At 40.5% G+C, this 19,492-nt stretch overlaps 1 protein-coding gene across 1 annotated transcript in view; it reads right to left on the bottom strand.

The window, feature by feature from the left end:
* The window catches only part of LOC139941477 (heterogeneous nuclear ribonucleoprotein K-like), a 95,016-nt gene that overhangs the window by 17,538 nt on the left and 57,986 nt on the right, over positions 1–19,492 (bottom strand). Inside the window, exon 4 of the mRNA XM_071937998.1 lies at positions 2,679–2,788. Coding sequence (XP_071794099.1) covers positions 2,679–2,788 — 110 coding nt within the window. The remainder of the gene's footprint in view (positions 1–2,678; positions 2,789–19,492) is intronic.

Here is a 19,492-nt window from a genome sequence, read left to right as displayed (position 1 = left end):
ACAAGATGAAATTGCTCAATTGCTGAACAGTGTAATTTAAAAGAAATAAAAAAAAAAAAGAGAGAGAAGGAAAAAAAAGTACTATATTTTTTCGTGAGCCTCCAAAGTGCATGAACTTTTTTTCAATCGCAGTACAATTCCTTGAGGCTGCAATTTCATCGGATAGTCAATTAAAAACCATTAAAATAGAGCTCTGGGGGTGAAAGGCAACTCTATGTACTCCAGTGACATCCCAAGCTTCTTCTCTTGGAATAGAATCTTCTTGCGTTTCAAGTATAAACACCAGCTTGTTTAGAAATTTTAAGAAATTTCTTGAACATCTTTTTTTTCTTTTGTCTTCTTCTTTCTCCCCTTTTTTTTGCAGGCAAGAGTATATTAAGCCTGTGGGGATGTTAAGTTTGATAATGTACTTCACACAGAACAACAGATGTATCATTCCAAAACTCGACATTCATCTTCTTTTAAAAAAGGATTGTCGCCACTATTTTGTATCTTTGTCATTTCTGAAAGATTTTTGTATGGCATTATGACTGGAATTATACAACCTTTTTTGAGAAGTACATTTTACTGATGGAAATATTTCCCTTGACAATTGTCATCAGAAATATATTTTCATTCAATTGAACCCTTACATAAGATACTTCAATCTATAAATACTCCAAAAATTCCACTCTACTTTTTCTTCTGCATGCTTTGTAAGGGAATACAACCGTATCTCTTTTAGGCACATCAAATAATTCAAACCCATCTATTGAATTGCTTTTTTACAATCAAGAACTATTTTTGATATCTGCAAATGTATGGTCTATTGTCTACTACTATAATTCATAGCAGATTAGTCACCCAAAGGAATTTCAAAAAAATTCTAAAACTTTGTATTAGGACAAAGCTTTTCGTATCGTTTCCCGCAGTCATAAGAAGAGGTTGAAGCCCAAAGCACTGGTACAATTCCAACAATGTTTTCTCAGGGGTCCCACAATCAAACATTACAATTCAATTTAAACTTGATCACATTTGTTGGCCAACTCAATGAAAAAAAAACAGCTCCAGGATATTTTTCTCGCGGCAATTTTTGAGAGTCAGCAGGAAACGATCCCTGACAATATAATAATTTAACCCAGAATTCTTGCTGCCGAGCCTTTTTTAAGACCAAACCCTGTTTCAATTCAACACACAGTTAACCAGGTGTCAAAATTAAAATGATGGGCCAAGTATTAACCCAAAAAACATTCCCACACAACAAAGTGCACAGCCGTCTATTTCACCAAACTCTTCCTAACTTATGATTAGTCTTAGGACGAGTCCCACCCCTGCACTGTATCATGCAGACCTTAAGATTGATCCTAAGTTAGGAGGATTAATCCTAGCGTTTCGTGAAATCGGCTGCTGATCCCTTGACAGGCCTGTAAGCTTTGTTTTTGAAAGGGCAAGGGCACCATTGCATTTTCTTCTGGTAAAAGGCACCCTATGGGGAAATTGTAAGTTCCTACCGAGTGTTGCAATGGCACCAAGGCAAAGACCAGACGGCATTGTGTGAAGTATCACACCTGCCATATTCATACATAGTTTAAAAGTTTCCCCCCTTAAAAAAACAAAGGGCTTAGGCAATTTGAAAATATCAAACATGCCGTAAATTCCAACAGAGGTAATTGTTTGTCTTTTCAAAGAGGTGGTTTTCACAGCAGTAATCCGGCCCAGTGCTCGTCCAGAGTGGGTCTCATCTTGCCATCTTAAGGAGACGGGAAGTCAACGTTAGAGCACCCCTTGGGAAGAAGTCTAACAACTCCTGGCCTAAGACAAGGATTGCAAGAATTATCCCCCTACCCCCCTCTGGGCTTTTGCGAAAAAAGAAAGTCAACAGATCCTCTCCAGAACCATCCGAGTGTCATCTCCTCTTTATGGCCCCTGGTCGTTTGAGAACTCAAGCCAACAGGGGACCCCCCCCCCTTTCCACAAGACCCTCTGTCAGAGTTGCAGAGGACCTCTCTGAAGGGTGCTAGAGGTGGACGAGCATGTCCAAGAGCAAGATGAGAGAAAAAGAGTTGCAGATAGAGAGAGAGAGGCTATCCAAGAAGATAAATTGTTGACAGCTTAAAAGATTCACTGTCATCACGGAGACGGGGAAACGGCAATGGATGGTTTGTCTAACTTTACACGGCATCATCATCGCGCTGATGAGCGCGATCGCACGTAAGAGGACTCCCTTTCTGATTTATTCTCTACCCCTTTAGGGCGAAATAACTTCCCTAAGTAATTTTTGTTCCTCAGGCAAAGACAGAGAGAGAGCTTTATTACAAACTCTTTAATTTGCCCATCCCAGCATTTAACATTAATTTGAGAGTAAAGACAGCCAAAATTGTAGTGCAAACAACTGCTTCCAAATATGTTTCTTTTGAACATGATTTTTGTAGTATTTCTCAAAACAAATTCTTTCCAAGATCCATTTGGGCGGGATTCAAACTACATTTTGTCTTCTCCCCGCCTGTTTAAATACTTTTAAATGCAAAAAAGATTGATCAAATTTAGGTGAAGCCTTTGGAAATAGATGAGGGGGTAATTATGCAACCTCCCAGGACTGTATTAAACACAATTACTCATTCTATAGCATTGATCTGGTAACCAAACTCCACCATGCCTCGTGGTGATACATAAAGACACAACTGGATGCGACTACTGACCTTGCTGTGGATCAAGACGCGGAGTTCAATGCGGTTGGCATCGGAGCCTGAGCCACCGCGAGCTCGCTTGTAGTGTTGGCTGCCACCGTCTTCAGCGGAGCGTTTGGGTGCTGGAGAAACAAAACAGAAATAAAGAATTCAAATTTAGTAACATTGAAAACAAGTTGACTTTGGAAAGCTTCCATCAAGTTGCTATGGCCTTATCTCATACGATTTCATGTCCTCTGATCATCTTTAGGGGGAAAAATTGAACAAATCTGACTGGAACGCAAATAACTGAAATATCTTGAGCTAAATTCACAAGGAAACAGTTTCTTCAGAATTTCTTCAAATTCCAAAAACAAATTTTGTTTTCAGTCGTCCGACTCAGTATTGAAATTAAACATTCAAAAAGTGTAAAGTTATCAGGACTTGACACATATAGAGTCTTAGAAACATTCCTCCTAATATTGCCCAATGTTTTGTACAAACTACTACACGTCGACTGTTTCAAGCCATTGCTTATCACCAATGTGAGAGTACACTTTTGCAGAGAGGGGTTACACTTATTTGACCATCCCGAACTTCTGCTGTACTGTGCTGTACTGTGCGTGAACCGTGCACAAGTGGCGTAAACTTACAAGGGATATACATGTAAACTGTTTTGGAATGAAGGAAAAGGCATTGAGGTGCAAGTAAATGTTGCAACATTACCATGATTCAAATCAAACCTCCATCTTAAGAATACCTGATTGCTTTTTTCCCCCTTTTAATCTCCTCCCCTCCTATACACAATTTCCACATCCGGATGACTGATCACCTGGCCAGTTTTTCACAGAACAGAAAAGGAAGAGGGGGGGGGGGGGGGGGAGGAAGAAAAAAAAGATAAACGTACATGTGCCTAAATTGTTGGGACACTCATGGACTTGAGGGCAAATTGCCAGGCTTTGAATTTTAATGTGTCGACGAGGCTCCATTCCGCTTTTCAATTTGGGCGCAGCGCGGCAGCAATGTGAGAGGTTTGCACCCTGTGAAAAATGCAATAAAGGTTGACACGATCTGCCGGCCATTCCAAGTGGGGTGCATTGTATAGCACCTGCTACAGGTGATTTGGGGGGAGTGGTGAGGAGAGAGAGATCATAGAAAACACTCCCCACTTGCCGCTGCTGGTGTCAGGACCTGGCTTGGTTTTTGGGGGGCGATAGTGGCAAATTTATCGCAGGTGGTATTGCGGGGGCCATTGCTCATCACGTAATAGTGACACAATCAGGTACAAATTAGGCATTCTCCTTGCACCTTTAAAAAATGTGTTTCTGCATCCATCTTTTTTCCTTTCTCAACAAGGCATTTTCCCGCCGTCGAATTATTCCTGCCAAAGTGCACACCAGGAGGTAGAGTGAACGAACTTGCAAGGAATGATCAATCACTGGACGGTTGGGTGATTGCAGATTCAATATACAACGTCAAATCTGATTTAAGTAGTTAAAATTCTCCACAGAAACCGCAGAAAATATACATGGTGTGTGTAGTTGTACAATGCGGTAGGTACAGACGGGAGATGACTCAGTATTCTCACAATAAGCTGGCGGTAAAAACCACAAGTTCGTTCTAGAAGAAGTATAAAGACACTGGGAAGCTTCAGTTAACCTTTTGTTGTGTGCTCTCATCAAATGGGTCAATTCAAACTCCACTCTTTAATTTTGTATTCCTTTCAAACTACATGTAATATACAAAGGCACAGTTGAATCACAAATGGGGCACAATTTTGTTGCAAATGTGCACCATACATGTACAATTAGGTTTTAACATGTAGTCTGCAAAATTGATTGCAAATGCACTCAATATTATACCTATGCTCCAGTCCATTGCGAACACCTTTTTAAATGTTTGCACCACCTAGTCACTATCAAATACAGTATCCAATAAATATTCCCCATTCTTATGAAGGATATTTAGTTTTAAATGTCAAAATGGAGAATCTCTCCTTTTTTTTTTTTTCCTCTCAGAGAAAGTAAATTCAATAATGGGAAGGGAAAAAAAATGGAAACCTTTTGAAACCGATTTCTCGCTTCATAAACAAGTCCGCTATGAATCATAAATGGCTTGCTACTGCTAGCACCGGTAGATCCAAAGCAGGGTCTGTTGTGTATAGATCCCTCCACACCACACACACACAGTACTAGGCCAGCTAATTATTAATGATTTAAAAGGGCTACGACACTGACTCCTAAAGGAAGGGTGTGTAATATAATCTCACTATGTGGAGATCAGGTGCACTGGGGCTATCTAATGCAGCCGCAGCTAGACAGCCCCCCCCCCCTCCTAACGCTGACAGAACACTAGGCAAAGCCTAGCATTAATATTGATAGGTATCAGGTTTTAAGCTAGATTCCATGCTGCGATGTGGGGGTCCCCTTGCGGGTGCCGGAGCACACTGATTGAGCAAATAACAGTTTCTTTTCACCGGAAAACGCAAGGTGAGTGTGGGGTTGTGTATGAATCATACTTTGTAAGCAAAGATACAGCTATGTAATATAAGGACTTCAGAAAGTTGACAGATTAAAGCTGCAGAATGCAATTGTATTTTGGAAAAAAGTTTCTGTTTCGAAGCATCCATTTAGGTTTGAATTTTTAGGAAAAGGTCTAAAAAGCACAGGCCACTTTTGAGACTTGGACTTCTGATCAACTGGACAAAGATTGCATCTCATTTCAGATAAAGTAAAACATGTTTCTGTTCACTGATCAAATAGACCTTATCAAGCTGTGGTCATCTGTGTCAGGTACCCTGCCTACAATATTGACAGATACACATCCAATTCTCAAATCATGAAAGGGAACCAGACTGACACTCCCTCCCAGTCTCAGTTTGGTATACATTGGTTGGTTACATTGGGTGCAACAGAAAGAGCAAGATGGCGTCACCATGATTAAAAGGTGAATTACATCCTGTATTCCTGGATGTTGTCCACCCACAACATCCTCAACGATTCTCAACAATACCTCAGAGATTTTTCCCATCCTAAGACTTCGGGACATGCAATCCTGAAAATCCGCCCCCGCAAGATTTACTCCATATTACATCACGATCTTTCTACAGTGTTTGTGTACCAATAACTCTGAAGGAAGCAGCCATAAATCACAGCTGAGCCTTCTTGGTCATTTATAGGAAGATGGCTTGAGTAACATATCAAGGGGCCCATCAATGACCAGCAACGACCAATAAAATGATATTTTGATGTGGGAAAGGAAGTAGCATCTTCGGAAAAACTCATGTGGAAGGCATATTTTTGGACATCCTTCCCAGAATAATCAACCTTTTTAATGATACACATAACAAAACCCATTACTCAAGGCAGTAAAATTAACAATTCCTCCTGATTAAATACTGACAGAAAGGTGCATTGCTAATTTCTTCTGGAATAGTCTGTCCAATCCTAAGGGATTGAAAGGTAACCACTTAAAAAAATTCAATTTATTTCAATTCCTCCACTGCTGCTGAAGCATGCCTTGTAATAACATCTCTCTTAATTTTGTCTTATTGTCTTTTCCCCAAACCAAACCACAGCTCCCTTTCTTTGCATCTCTTTATTTCATAACTTGATTTGAACCATCAATTAGGAAGTATGTAGTGCATGAAAATATTTTTAAAAATCATTGTTTTATTGTTTGGTATTGAAAAAAAAAGTAAAAAAACAAGCATCAAGGAAAAGGATAACAAAAAACTGAAGGTAGTCTTAAAAAAAAAAAAAAACTTTTTAAATTTAACAAAATAATGAGATGGGGGGGGGGGAGAAGAGGAATCTAAATGTAATTTCCTTCCTCCGCAATAAAGTCTCCACGGGAGTCCTTGGATGCAGGTTGGAAGTTGAAATTGAAAGAAAACAAGAAGTCATTTCTCTCACAGGACGTGCCCATATGCAAATTCTAAACAGACTGAATGGAGTCGCCCCAACAACACAAAGGACTCATTAAGCAGTATGAGACCTTGGGTTGATTCTACGAGCTAACGGCGGCCATTGTCAAACCCCCAACAGTAATGGAGGGGAAAAAAACATAAAGAGAAAAGAAGTATAGATACACGGGAGAACATACACAATGAGGCATGGGACTTCTTGTCTTTTGTGCTGGCAAAGAAGAAGATGGAGGGTCCCATGGCTTAGTCATACACGCAAACAAAAGCAAATTGCTTGCCATGGCAAACATGAAATTCTTAGGCTGCGAGGCGCCAAGGACAGTCCCGTGATGTAAAAAATATAAAACCTAATATGACGCATACATGGGTGTCTAAATTCAATATCTACAAAGTGAGCATATTTACAGCACTGAGGATGGAGAATTGTGATTAAAAAAAAACTACCATATCTTTCATAAACCCATAAATTATTACCTGTATCTAAATGATACCTTATCATGCCTTGAATTGTGTTCTTGTTGAAGGGACACAGAAATTTTCCTCTGGTTAAGGGCAACAAATCCATAAGAATTAAAACCAAAAATTGTATTGGAACTTTTTGCAAAGGGCACCTCAGCAAAAGCACAGGCAACAGGGCAACTGTTTTGGGTTCCTTGAGTTAGTTAGATGACTAGATATTTTGAAAGAGACATCTAGAATGAGACACAATTTCCAATAAAAACCACCAAAATCAAATCTGTCAAACAGCTTCACTGTTACCTTGTTACTACAGGCACAAATATGAACAGCATAGCCTCATGTGTATAACTCAACATATTGGTTCTTGCAACTACATACAAACCCATCTCTGTAGACGAAACTTTGCAGCCATTCTCAAACAAACGCTTCACTACGAAAACGTCTACTTAATCAACACACACAGAGCGTGCACACTGTGTACCCACATCCTTCTGTTGGTAGACAAGTCCCCCCACGACACTGGCACCGGTAAACAGTCCGTATCGTAGTTACCCCACAATCTACAGCTCTATATTACAGTGACCACACACAGTCCCCACGATTTTAGCTGTCTCAACAAGAGTATAATGCTGAACATAGCTTGCAAGTCACAACTTAGAGTCCACCGTCCCACCTGAAAGTAAAGCCACGCCTCACTAAAATGTATTTTGCTAATCATTTGTTTGGAAAGGCCAACTAAAAAACCTCTTGCTAGACTGAACCAATCATCACATCTGCCTAGCACTATACATTAAAGCAGGATCTCCGTTTAGGTATCGGTTTGGTTTTGTACCTCCTCAAATGAAATGTCTCTACATGTATGGTGTTTAAGGTGCCTACCCATTTCAACATCTGGGCTAAATTTCATAGAGCTGCTAGCACAACAAAGTATGCTTTTTACCAGAATAAGATTACCAGCCAAAGAACCATTTCACACGTACCATCTGTGGCTGGTATCATGTCCCTTTTTTGCTAAGAAAAAACCCATTAAGCAATGGGGCTATGAAATTGGGCGCAGCTCGAGTCATTTACAGGCAGGAACTTTGCCCTTTGCTAATGGCATGTGAGAATCTCTTTCCTACCCTCTAACCCCCCCCCCCCTCCTAGATCCTAGGGAGTGTTCTCTCACTTATATATTGATTGCGCAGTTAGTTGCAGGTGCATGGAGCGCCAGTGTCAACAGGCCTTGCTCTGTGCGTCTTCACAAACATGTATATAGGGTTATATGCATGAATTGCGCTCCATTCTCGTTAGGCATTTTGGCTGATGAGTTCGCCGATAATATAACACACGACGTTTGCAAAGCTTTTATTTCTTGACTTGACGGATGAGGTCTAGAGTGCCCTGAAAACAGTCTCCTGACAGCATAGTACAACTTGCGCCAAAGATGACCACAAGGCTTCGGAGAGAGGCAGATGCTTGAACTCAAAAGTCAAATATTGAACAAAGTACTTGAGAAAGTGTGATTTCAATTTGAGGACGACTGACTTGTCAAGTCCAAAATCTTTCAAAATTCTTTATTGAAACTAAAGATGGAAATTACTGAGAGCCTTACAAAATGAATTCAAAAAAGACCTTTAAACTTCATTCCTTGGGGTGTGAAGTAGGGGTCAGTTCCCCTTGTAAAAGGCACTTCCAGAACAAAAATTTCATCATTGATTTGAACTTTCAACAAAAGCACCATGGCAAGACCATCGGTCATCCATGTTTTTCTTATGGAAAACTGGGTCAGAAAATTAAGGCTTATGGATTAGAAGAAGGGGCTGCTCAAAACCACAGTAACATACCATGGGCTCACACCAAGGTACGCTAAGTGTACCCGCATTCCCTTAGAGTGATCTCTCCTTCCCAATTCCCCAATTCTTGTCAACGTTTAAACCGTACATCTGGCAAATGTTCACGTCTGTCATTAATGTCGCCAACCACTTGGGTACCACAGGGCCTTCAGTAGTAAAGTGATGTGGTTGGGGTTGTACATACCTCATGCTAGGGTTCGTGAATGCTCACAAAGAGAAGAGAACGCTCTATAAAAAAATAAAAAATAAAAAAAAAAAACACCAGGCCACTTCGGTGGAGTACATTAGAGCACTCAAAAAAAAAGAGCTGAGAATGGTCGGCTGGCAAGCTTGCGTTTCAAAGCCTCCCCATGTGCACACATGCTTGAGCCGCTGGTGTGTGGGAAATATTTTTCATATAAAAACCAGGACCGCCACTTGTGATATCAAGAATTTATGAGCAGCGGGAGGAACGAGGGAACTGGAGGGAACAATGGTAAAAATGAGGCGCACCCTAGTTTTAATGTTGGATTTAGCGCATAGGGATCTGTAATATTCATGACCCAATACTGCTGAGCAAACAAGACTTTGAGATTGTAATATAACTTCAATAATTAGGTCAAGAAAATCTATGCTTGTGTCAAGTCATTTCTCCAAACCACCTCCGATATTTATTATTGGGTAAATTTATACCAGGGGGATAGTCGTTGCTAACAAATAAGATCAAAATTTCAGGAGGTTATAAAATGATTTGTATACCTTTTGGTAACCCATTGGTTTATAGATTTTCAAGGAGCTTCTGGGAACAGTACTAGAGAAGTAGATCAAAAAGCAGTATTTCTTCAGATCTGAAGAGAAATAGCCAGCTACTTTTGTCACCAGGCAGACATAAGAGAGTCTGAATTCAGATAAAAGTCTAAAAATTCTTATCCAGTTTCATGCTCTAGGGGTGGAGTAAATACAGGTCTGGATTTACACAGAGGCAATGGCCTCTGCTGTTGCCCTGGTCTTGGCCATGGTGCCCCTTCACCGTGCTGATGATATTTTTATTTTTATTTTTTATGTTTCCCTTATGAAACAATTCAAATTATGGAGGGGCCAGACTAATTTCATTCTAGCCTTTCTTTGACTCCATCAATATTAGCGTGAGAAAAAACAAGATGGCCGCCCCCATTACAAATGTTTGCGCTCTAAAGCAATAATCATATTGACATTGTGCATTTATGTTCATTTACATGTAGTCATTTTTGTAGCAAACAGTCGCTTCTCAATCCAAGTGGCCGCCCGCAAAATAATACAAAACACATGCTGCATAAATTGCACTAAGATCCCACCAACACCTACAAGTGGTGACATCAGAGCAGTGTGCGCTTCACCATGCATAAAATGCATGTATATTTCATGCATGCGCTCCCTGGTTTGGCTCAAGTCAAGCGCTACCTGCCTTGTCTCAGGAGAGTTGTGAATAAGACAGACAGCATTACATTATGCATGGACAGAATTACTGCACCCTCATAATGGTGCCGCCATCTTGCATCTTTTTTTTTGTTCACTCCGCTCAAATCAACATGAGGCGATGTCCGATTTGGCGGCTACAGCTACGGCTAGAGTTCCGCATTGTCATGTGCTAAAGTATAGTCTGCCCTTAGCAACACCCTTAGCAACCGTTGTAGCCATAGCCGCCAATTTGGACACTGCTTTACCAAACTGAGTTTACAGAGGAAAATAGTCTGGGACTGTTTCATGATATGAGAGGAACTACATAAATCAGACCAACATATGTAACGATATTTTGACCACTTTTCCCCATTACTCATTACCAGTAGTGGATGTTGATGTCAAAGCAAAACTATTTTTTTCTTTTAAGGCCGTATGGTCACATAATACTTGGGATGCAGGAAAAATTAAGATGGTTGCCTTCTCATCAAAACCCTCACCGAGTCCCTCCCTACCAAAGTCAAAACGAACAAACTCATTTTCTCTGAACGAATTCAGCCATGATTAATGTGCGATTTAATGCAGGGTACATTCATCAAATGGCACTGAAAAAAAAAAAAAATATTTAACCTTATTATACAATGCAGGAAATGTCATCCAGAAAAACTTGTCTTATCTCTAGGACAATCAGGACCTTCCTATACAAACATGTTCAATCCTTCTTTGCTCCCCAGACCTTGGCAAAAACACAAATTGCAGCTGCAAAAAGAAAATTTTAGCCAGCAATCTCCTCAATTTGATTAGACAATCTTCCATAGGGCCTGGGACCCAGCCTGCAATGCAGACTCTCCCCCTCTCTCTACTACTAGAGAGGGGCGCTAGTTGAACCGAGAGGTCTCGGCAGTGGGACACTAAAGGAAGGGCGAGGAAATTTGTTTCATTTGTGGAGCAATCTTACACAGCCCAAGGGGTTTGTGGAGAGGGCTCCTCTTTCCTAGTGTGTGTGTGCTCGGTCATACAATCTTGGCTCAATTGCAGAGGGGGCTGGCGGCACTGAATAATATTTTGAATCGTCCCCAGTGTAGTTTACATTTGCTATCTGTGTGACGTTTTTTTTCTTTTCTTTTTTTCCTGATACATCTTTCGACATCAATGAAATCGGTTTTAACAGAGCTGGTGCTTTTTTCCTTCTCTCGGTACTCATTCATAGAAATGGCACGTTCTAATACCCTTGTGTGTGTACATGAGATGGAAACAGATTGCAACCAGGGTATTAGAACTAATAGGTAGAGGGCTTTATAAGCAGTGTGACAACTTGATTCCCCCACCTCTGATGCTGTACCTGAGCAATAACTTTTATAATGTTGATACTTCTTCTAAATTGAAATTTTATTCCCCCCTTTTTAAGGCCTGATTGTATCAGACATGTAGTAGGCCTATCGCTACTGTTTTACCACCGGCTTACTCATGCACCAAGATACACAGCAAATAGTATGCATTTAACCGATCGCACAGGTATCACTTCTCAGAAATAGATAAAACATAGGCAGCGTCTTCCCAAAACTCTTCTCTATGTTCTTTGCCGCGAGGCACCGGAAATAAAAATTCATGCAACGCCGGACCGGAGGGCAGTCACCAGAGGCAAATGCAATTTGGGCATTGCTGGCTGGGCAGCTGCAAGGAGTCAGGGCGAAGAGGATTACCGGCATCACTTAAATACAAGAATCCTGGAATTATAGCACAGCATTGTAACAGAATCCCCCTAAAGTGCGCCATGAATTATTTAGACGGGGGGGGGGGGGGGGGGGGGGGGGGGGGGGGGGGGGGGGAGATGGGAATTCAGGTCAGCGGAGACTGAGGGTGGAAATTGATGGCAAATTTGCCTGTCGTCGTGGTGAATAGAAAATAGTCTAACCTAAGCCTGTTACTGCTTTGTACTAAAAAAAAATGAAAAATGTGTAAGGGTGCAGGGAAGAGGTCAGCATAAAAAAAAATGAAAAATGTGTAAGGGTGCAGGGAAGAGGTCAGCATAAAAAAAAATGAAAAATGTGTAAGGGTGCAGGGAAGAGGTCAGCATCACCTGTTGTAACACCTCAGTGTGTCCCTTCCTCACCTGTATTTCCTCTGATCCTTGCCGGTCGTTTGGACACGTTCCATCCCCCCCATTTTCTGTTTTAACAGTGAGCAAAATGAAAATAAGGGTGGGCTGGTGCTGGCAAACAAGCACGCAGAGCCCGGGCGAGGGAAGGGGAGGCTGGAGGGTAAACACAATCTGTTGCCTTTAAAAAGATGGAGATGTTTTCGTTCTCTATTCAAGGGAAAACAAACCTAAATCGGGTTATTACTGCATGGTGCAAAGCTCTCATCTAAATGCAAAAGACTGTGTACGTGAGCAGAAGGAAAAACACATGCATCATGCAAACTCTCTCTAGTCTGCAAACAGCTACATTGGAAACTTTCGATTTGAGGTGAGCCTTGCTTTTTAAAGATTACGAATCATTCAGACACTGTACACTTTACAAATAATTAACCATCTAATCATGTTGAATAATGTGACAGCAAGTACAACATTCTATCTTCAAAAGTGACTTTACATTCTTCTCTTTTCCCCTCACTCTAATTACAAGCTCCATGGGTGGACTGCTCTTTAAGGCAATGCGAAACAGACACGTCATTGCAGCCAACTCCGACCTGGCATGTTAGTACTTAGCGCAAAGTGAATGCAGTGTAGTGTTAACAACACTCCAAAATGAACTGCACGCTGGCTAGCAACAAGAAGATGCGAGTCCATCTTTGTTTCGTTTCGGCTCTTAGCGCTGGCTGGTTGGTCAGACTTTGAGATGGAGGGTTGTGGGTGGGAGACGGTTTAGAAGCAATAATATCTGGTGATAGCTCTTGAAGGTTTGGACTCGTTCTAAAGCAAACATGGATTGCCATCCAAGGCTGACAAAAACAACTCTCTTATATTCAGAAACAACCTCTTCTTTATAATTGTTTTTTTACAATATTTAAATTGTATTATGTACAGGTTGTAATTTTCTTGCTCATCTACTGTGCATATGAAACACATTCCCTTGTGGTTTATTATTTGATGTGTTGTTTTAGTGCTCTAATTTATATTCAGTATATTAAAACGGAATTCATATTGTGTATTGCATGTATGCAAGGATATTTTCCTCCATGTTAGGTTCAATTAACTGAACAGAATTGAATTGGATTCTCCTGGCATGAGCTAATGAGTTTTGGGGTAATATTTCTTTAAAAAAAAATCCCCCAGGCACAAATATTCTTTGTATTTCAAACACTATAAATGCAAACCAAACTTCATATAATTTTTTCTGTCAGACATTTCCCCTCATATCTTTGTTTTTCTTCCGGACATCTTTTTCAACAACTTCTATTGATACACCAAGAAATTCTTAACACCGAAAGGAACGCCTCTCGTGTCTCTCAAAGTGCAAACAAATTTTCCAGAAAGAAAAAATTAATTTTCTGCTTTTCAACCGAAACTAAGAGTGACGTGTCACACGTGCATGCACATGTACTTTGGGAATCTTTTAGGTAGGATTGTTCACAGTCGTTTGATCGGATGTCGGTAAAAAATATGACAAGCTCTCTCAAGCTCTTCTGAGTCGGCTACTAAATTGCTGACCGGCACGCGATGACAGGGAAAATGGTAGATGGGATGGATATTGCCATTATCCCTGCCTTACACAGTGCTCAATTGGCGATAAAATAAGGGCCTGCTCGCATCGTCTCGGGGGATATGGGTGTCCTTTAATCATAACACTCCGATATCAGCCAACTTGAACGTTCTAGGTTGATGAGAATTAAATTTGATTTGGGTGTTTCGCTGCTGGAGGACGCCTGCTCCAATATCACACCGCTTGTCTGTATAAGCCACGCCCCAAACAGCTACGGATTTTCCGTGTTTTTTTTTGGAGGAGCTTTCTCTTGTATGATTTGTTAGCAGTTTTTTTTTCATATTGAACATACCTCAGGTCATGTGCAACCACTATATCTCTATGGATATGACTTTTCCAATAACTTTAGTTGACTTAACCTGTCTCTGGCAAATGGGTTTTGACGTGTGATATATGAGACAGGTTGTCGCCTCTACAACAAACAAGTTTATTTTTATTTTATAGCTTGCCACCTTCAACCCTGAGACCATCATATCACACCATATTTCTTAACGTCATCATTCTGTTCTTTTATTTGAGTTGTAACATGGGAAATATGATGAGATTGGTTTGCAGCTCCACATAACAAACAAGATTTTTTATTTAGCATGCCGTACCCCCAAGAGAATTATTTCAAATAACCAGGAGTGTACGTTCACTCTCCAATCCTTTCATTATTCATCCGCTGTGAATGGCAGCGGCCCTACTCTCTCTCCCTCTCCCTTCCCCGAATCCGCGTCAAGGAAATTGTCAGACCTGGGGATCGGCCTTGGCTGCCACGGATCTCTGGTTAATATATTCCTGTCAAATGCAATTTAGAAACAGTCTCAAACCAGTGAAGGTTTGATAGCATCGCAGCAGCTGAGTAAAAAAAAAAAAAAAAAAGAGGGATAAGAATCCACAGCATTACTGATGCTATCAGAGTTGGAGTATGAGGGAGCATTAATATTCATCTACATTCTGGCAGGGCGCTCGTGTCACCCAATTCCCCCTACGTCTCTCACGCACTGAAGGGAGCAGAGAGAACAGGGAACCTAGAAGGTAGCCCATCTGATTAGAGCCAATATCTACACATGATATGCAGGACTCGCTATGTGGAGAGGTTTCCAACTTAATGCTCCATGTAGGGGCATTACGGTGTAGGGGCATTACGGTGTAATGCCACTCTCAAATTGATTTTGTTGACTGAAAAGCCATAGCGTTTTTTTTTCTTTTTGGGGCCATGTATTTTAGAGACCAATGAGGGGCTATTGCATGCTAAATGGCAGGTGCTTACCCTACAACTATTTAGTGATAGGATTGCACATGCTCTTCCCCCCAGACAACCAATTCTATCTTTACTCTGGGAAAAGCCCCATTTCATTTAGCTCTCCTCAACCCGGCTATAATTGCATGGCAAAGACTTGTGGGATCCTGCACGCAGAAGGGGGATCAGGTGGCATGCTGTGAGACATTTAGACGAGCTCTCCGAACCATTTATTACCCCCCAACCCAAACCATTCAGAATTTAAACCATTATTAATGAGTGCTTGAGATCCAACAAAATCGCCCACAAAACTAATTTGCCTTTACTTTATAAAAAAAAAAAAAAAAAAAAAAAGATCAAGGCAATGGCCTCTAGATTTCAAACTAAGCAATGCTGACTGGTGTTTTTGGCTGTGGATGGTAGCAGCACGCACGATGAGTTAGCCACAGCCACATGCATGATGAGTTAGCCACAGCCACTATCAACAAATAAAGAAAAAAAAAGAAGAGAAAACAAAAGGGAAAAAAGCTCGGCTACTTACTACTAAGGCATTCATTTGGACTTTGCCTTTTTAATGAAAGTAATTCTTCAAACTAGCTCATTACAGCGGATGTGAGTTCTTTACAAGTAATCCGCAGGGAATTTTTTTCAAGCTTCATTTTCGAAGCTTGGAGAGAGATACGCAGTCAGTGTACATACATTGTACATATAAAAGGTGTGACTAGATGGGGGAACCTTGTGGCTATAAACTTAAATGAGAAAATACTCCATCCTATTGACACCGGGTCTTTGCCTGCAGGCTGTAATCGCAGACGGAATACTGATGGTCTGGACACGTGTGTTTGTCTATTATCGTAACGAATCGCAAAAAAAGAAAGAATACTCTAATTGGAGGAAAAATCAACAACAACAAAACAGGCTATTTTCCAGACAAGAATAGAAAACTACAGAGAACACATTTATTCTTCAGTCGTAGGGTGAAATCAAAAGATTATTCTGCTCTCTGTGTTTCTCTGTGTTTCAGGGACCAGAGCTTTATGTATTTGTTAGCTCATCAGCAGGCGTGATATTTGTTTCTTGGGAAAAAGTGGAACATTTTACTGGTGTTCAGGGGCTTACCTACATGGTGTATGTTTTAATGAACTTGTCAGGCTGTTTAATCAGAACTTTTCTGTGTTTTCCAAGGGTAAAACAAATCGGAAATTAGACCAAAGTAAGGAAGAATGTCATGCCTGCCCATTAGGCTAACATAAACAAGGACATATATTTAGAGCAGTCTGACTGTTGGTCAATGATGTCCAACGTACATGTGCATGTTTCAGCCTCAATGTTCAGGATTATGTGGACAGGATGTCAAATCACACAGAGCAAATCAAGCAGAAACATAAAAAGGCAAGGGGGGGTAAACAGAGGTCCGATACAACAAAGAAAACGCAATTATTTTCCACATGGCACTGGCAGCCAAAACTGAGAGGCTGTAAGCTGTGTTAACCAGAACTTTTGTTTTGTTTTAATGTGTTCAAACATAGTTGTCACAAGCATTCAATTTTACATGGTTTGTTGTCGGTAACCAGGTTTCACCTGAGCAAATTCCTTCCTTTATAAGCATTTTTTTCCCCTCATGAATTTGGGTCATTTGAAGAAATTCAAGACAACAAAAGATCCAACATTTCTTGGTTGAACCATATTGTGGCTATAAATGTATACAAATTTATTTCTTTAAGCACAAATGGATGCCCAAGCTGAGCACAGCGGGTTGCAATTAAACCACGGTTGGAACTCAAACTATATAAAAGAGAAAACCGTGTCGACAATGAAACTCGTATCACCCCCGCACGCTGCACACTTATAAATGCATCTCTCCGTCGTGCTTGGTTAATTAATTTATGTGTTTGCGCTTGCTTTTCTGTTTCAAATTAAATTCCAGTCTCTCTGGCATATGACTTCTTTTTTTTTCTTCTTTTTTTTTTTAGAGAGAGAAAGCTTTCAATCGAAAGGGGACTGAATGTTTTGAGCAAACAGAATTATTTTAGGTCAGCACTCAGAAAGTGACAAAGGATTCTGTGGCGAATGAATGGCTTTTGTCAATATTGACTCTGGGTTTGTCGAAAGAAACTTTGCATGTGTTCCATAATCAACTAAAAGTAAGTCCACAGCATTTGTTTTTCTTTAATTAGCAAGCAAACATTAACTATGAGTACATTAATATGTCAAGAGAGTGTGTAAACAGAGTAATGGATCAGGATACATTTCATGAATGCATAGGAAGCACATGAAGATAACGTTTATAATTTACAATGTAATACAACAACTCCCCCTTGTGTATTTAATAATAATAATAATAACATGCATTTATATAGCGCATAATACCAGGTTTCTAAGCGCTAAACAAGAAGTAAATGAATGATACAACAAAATTACAATAAAAAGTGGGATGAAATAGCAGAAACTGAACAGCTTAGACGGATTTAAATAAGTGTGTTTTGAGAGCGGTTTTAAACGAGTCCAGTGTAGTGGAGGCAGGGATGTGAAAGGGAAGATTTTGTAAACGCATCAAGCCATTTTTCATGCAATGGAGGATTTTGGGACACTAGGTGACAGCAGTGACACCGAACATGCTACGGGACAGCGAAAGTTATGAGCAAGCATGCACTTTCAAGAAAAATGGATTCACCTGGTGAGTCTGCTGCCACCTAGTGTCCTAAAATTCCCTCATTGATGTTTGTTTCACCCACCATACCACGCCCAAAACATTGTTCTCCAAACAGCTATTTGTTTTTTTAGCAAACCTTCCCTCTACCTTTCAGCTGCATGTGATACCCTCGCCCTGTGGAGGTTATTCTTTTAAACTTAAACTTGCCAATAATTCTTTCTCTTAAGATGAGGCCAGTCCTCAGGAAGACGACCCCAAACAAATAAAATAAAAATTTGAATGTGCTTTCATCTGTTACTGCCGTGTCTCCATAATAAGTTTGGGTTTCACCAACCAGTAAATTAATGTATGAATAGAGATAAACAAACAAACACAAACAAGTTTCATCCTCATTACTGCATCAACCAACTTCAGCCCCCCCCCCCCCCCCCTCCATCCAAAGGAATTATATGTACATCTGACTTCAGGGATACTACAAACCATCATCCATTAATTAGCAGTAGACCTGAGCCAATCCGCCACTAGACTTTATTAAAAACCCATGCACATATAAAATTCACATCCCTACCCGATGAGATTCAACAACCCCCCACTCTACGAGTAAAATCAATCTCCCATATTACAGGTTTCCCCCCAAGTTGAGGCTCGCGACGTTGCAATTTCACAACCAAGCATCGAAACACTAGCACTTGTTTTTCCTTGAGCCAAGCGAGGGCACAGCTGCAGATGTGTACGGGGCTACATACCCTTATTGCTTGATAAATTTCATGAGATTGATATAGATTTTTTTTTATTTGGGGGGGGGGGGGGGGGGGGGGCATGAGGGAAGGGAGTGGATGGGGCATCAATGTCAGCCCCAACTCAAACCCTGTCACTGTAACCGTAATCAACTAGGGCTGTTAAAAATTGATCGGGAACACGTACATGTTCAAACTAGCCTGAGCGGGACAAACTAAAGCGGCCGATATGGATACTGCAACATTAAAGGAATGAAGATTCCAAATATTGTTCTATAGATACTCGTTAAAACTGTTATCACATAGCTCTCAAGTAAGGTGTCCTACATCTAGGATTACATTAATCTTGATACAGTAGGCCTAACAGTATGGAAAAGTGTGATTGATAAATGATAACATTAACAAGCCCCTGTCTGGCGAGCTTGCATGTAAAAAATTCAAAATTAATAACAGATTTTTCAGTTTAAGATTCACCTTCAAAAAATGACAAGAAAATCTAGACAAACCCCAGATCCAGAAAGGAAAAACTTCCAACATATTGTATCCCCCATCCTTCTTATATTTGAGGCCTTGACACTCTCTTTTGCATACTATGAATATGTATCACAAATAGTTTGGTTAAAAATACCATATTGTTTAATTATTTCAGTGCTCCAGGGTCCGTATAATGAATATTCACGCTCATGACTCCAGGGAAGGGGATTATATACACACGCGCTAGTCACACACAGCGTATCAAGTAGCTGCTAAATTGTTGTAAGGACAAATTTGAGCTATATTTTGTTGTTCAAACCAGAGAAAATATAACCCCTGAATCGACTTGACTAAACCCGCAAATAACAGAAAGACGATCCGCCACCCCAGGGATTTCAAAAACTAAAGTAATATTCATC

This window comes from Asterias amurensis, chromosome 9, assembly GCF_032118995.1.
Source record: "Asterias amurensis chromosome 9, ASM3211899v1".
NCBI classification, from domain to species: domain Eukaryota; kingdom Metazoa; phylum Echinodermata; class Asteroidea; order Forcipulatida; family Asteriidae; genus Asterias; species Asterias amurensis.
This window is presented reverse-complemented; position numbering and strand designations above follow the sequence as displayed.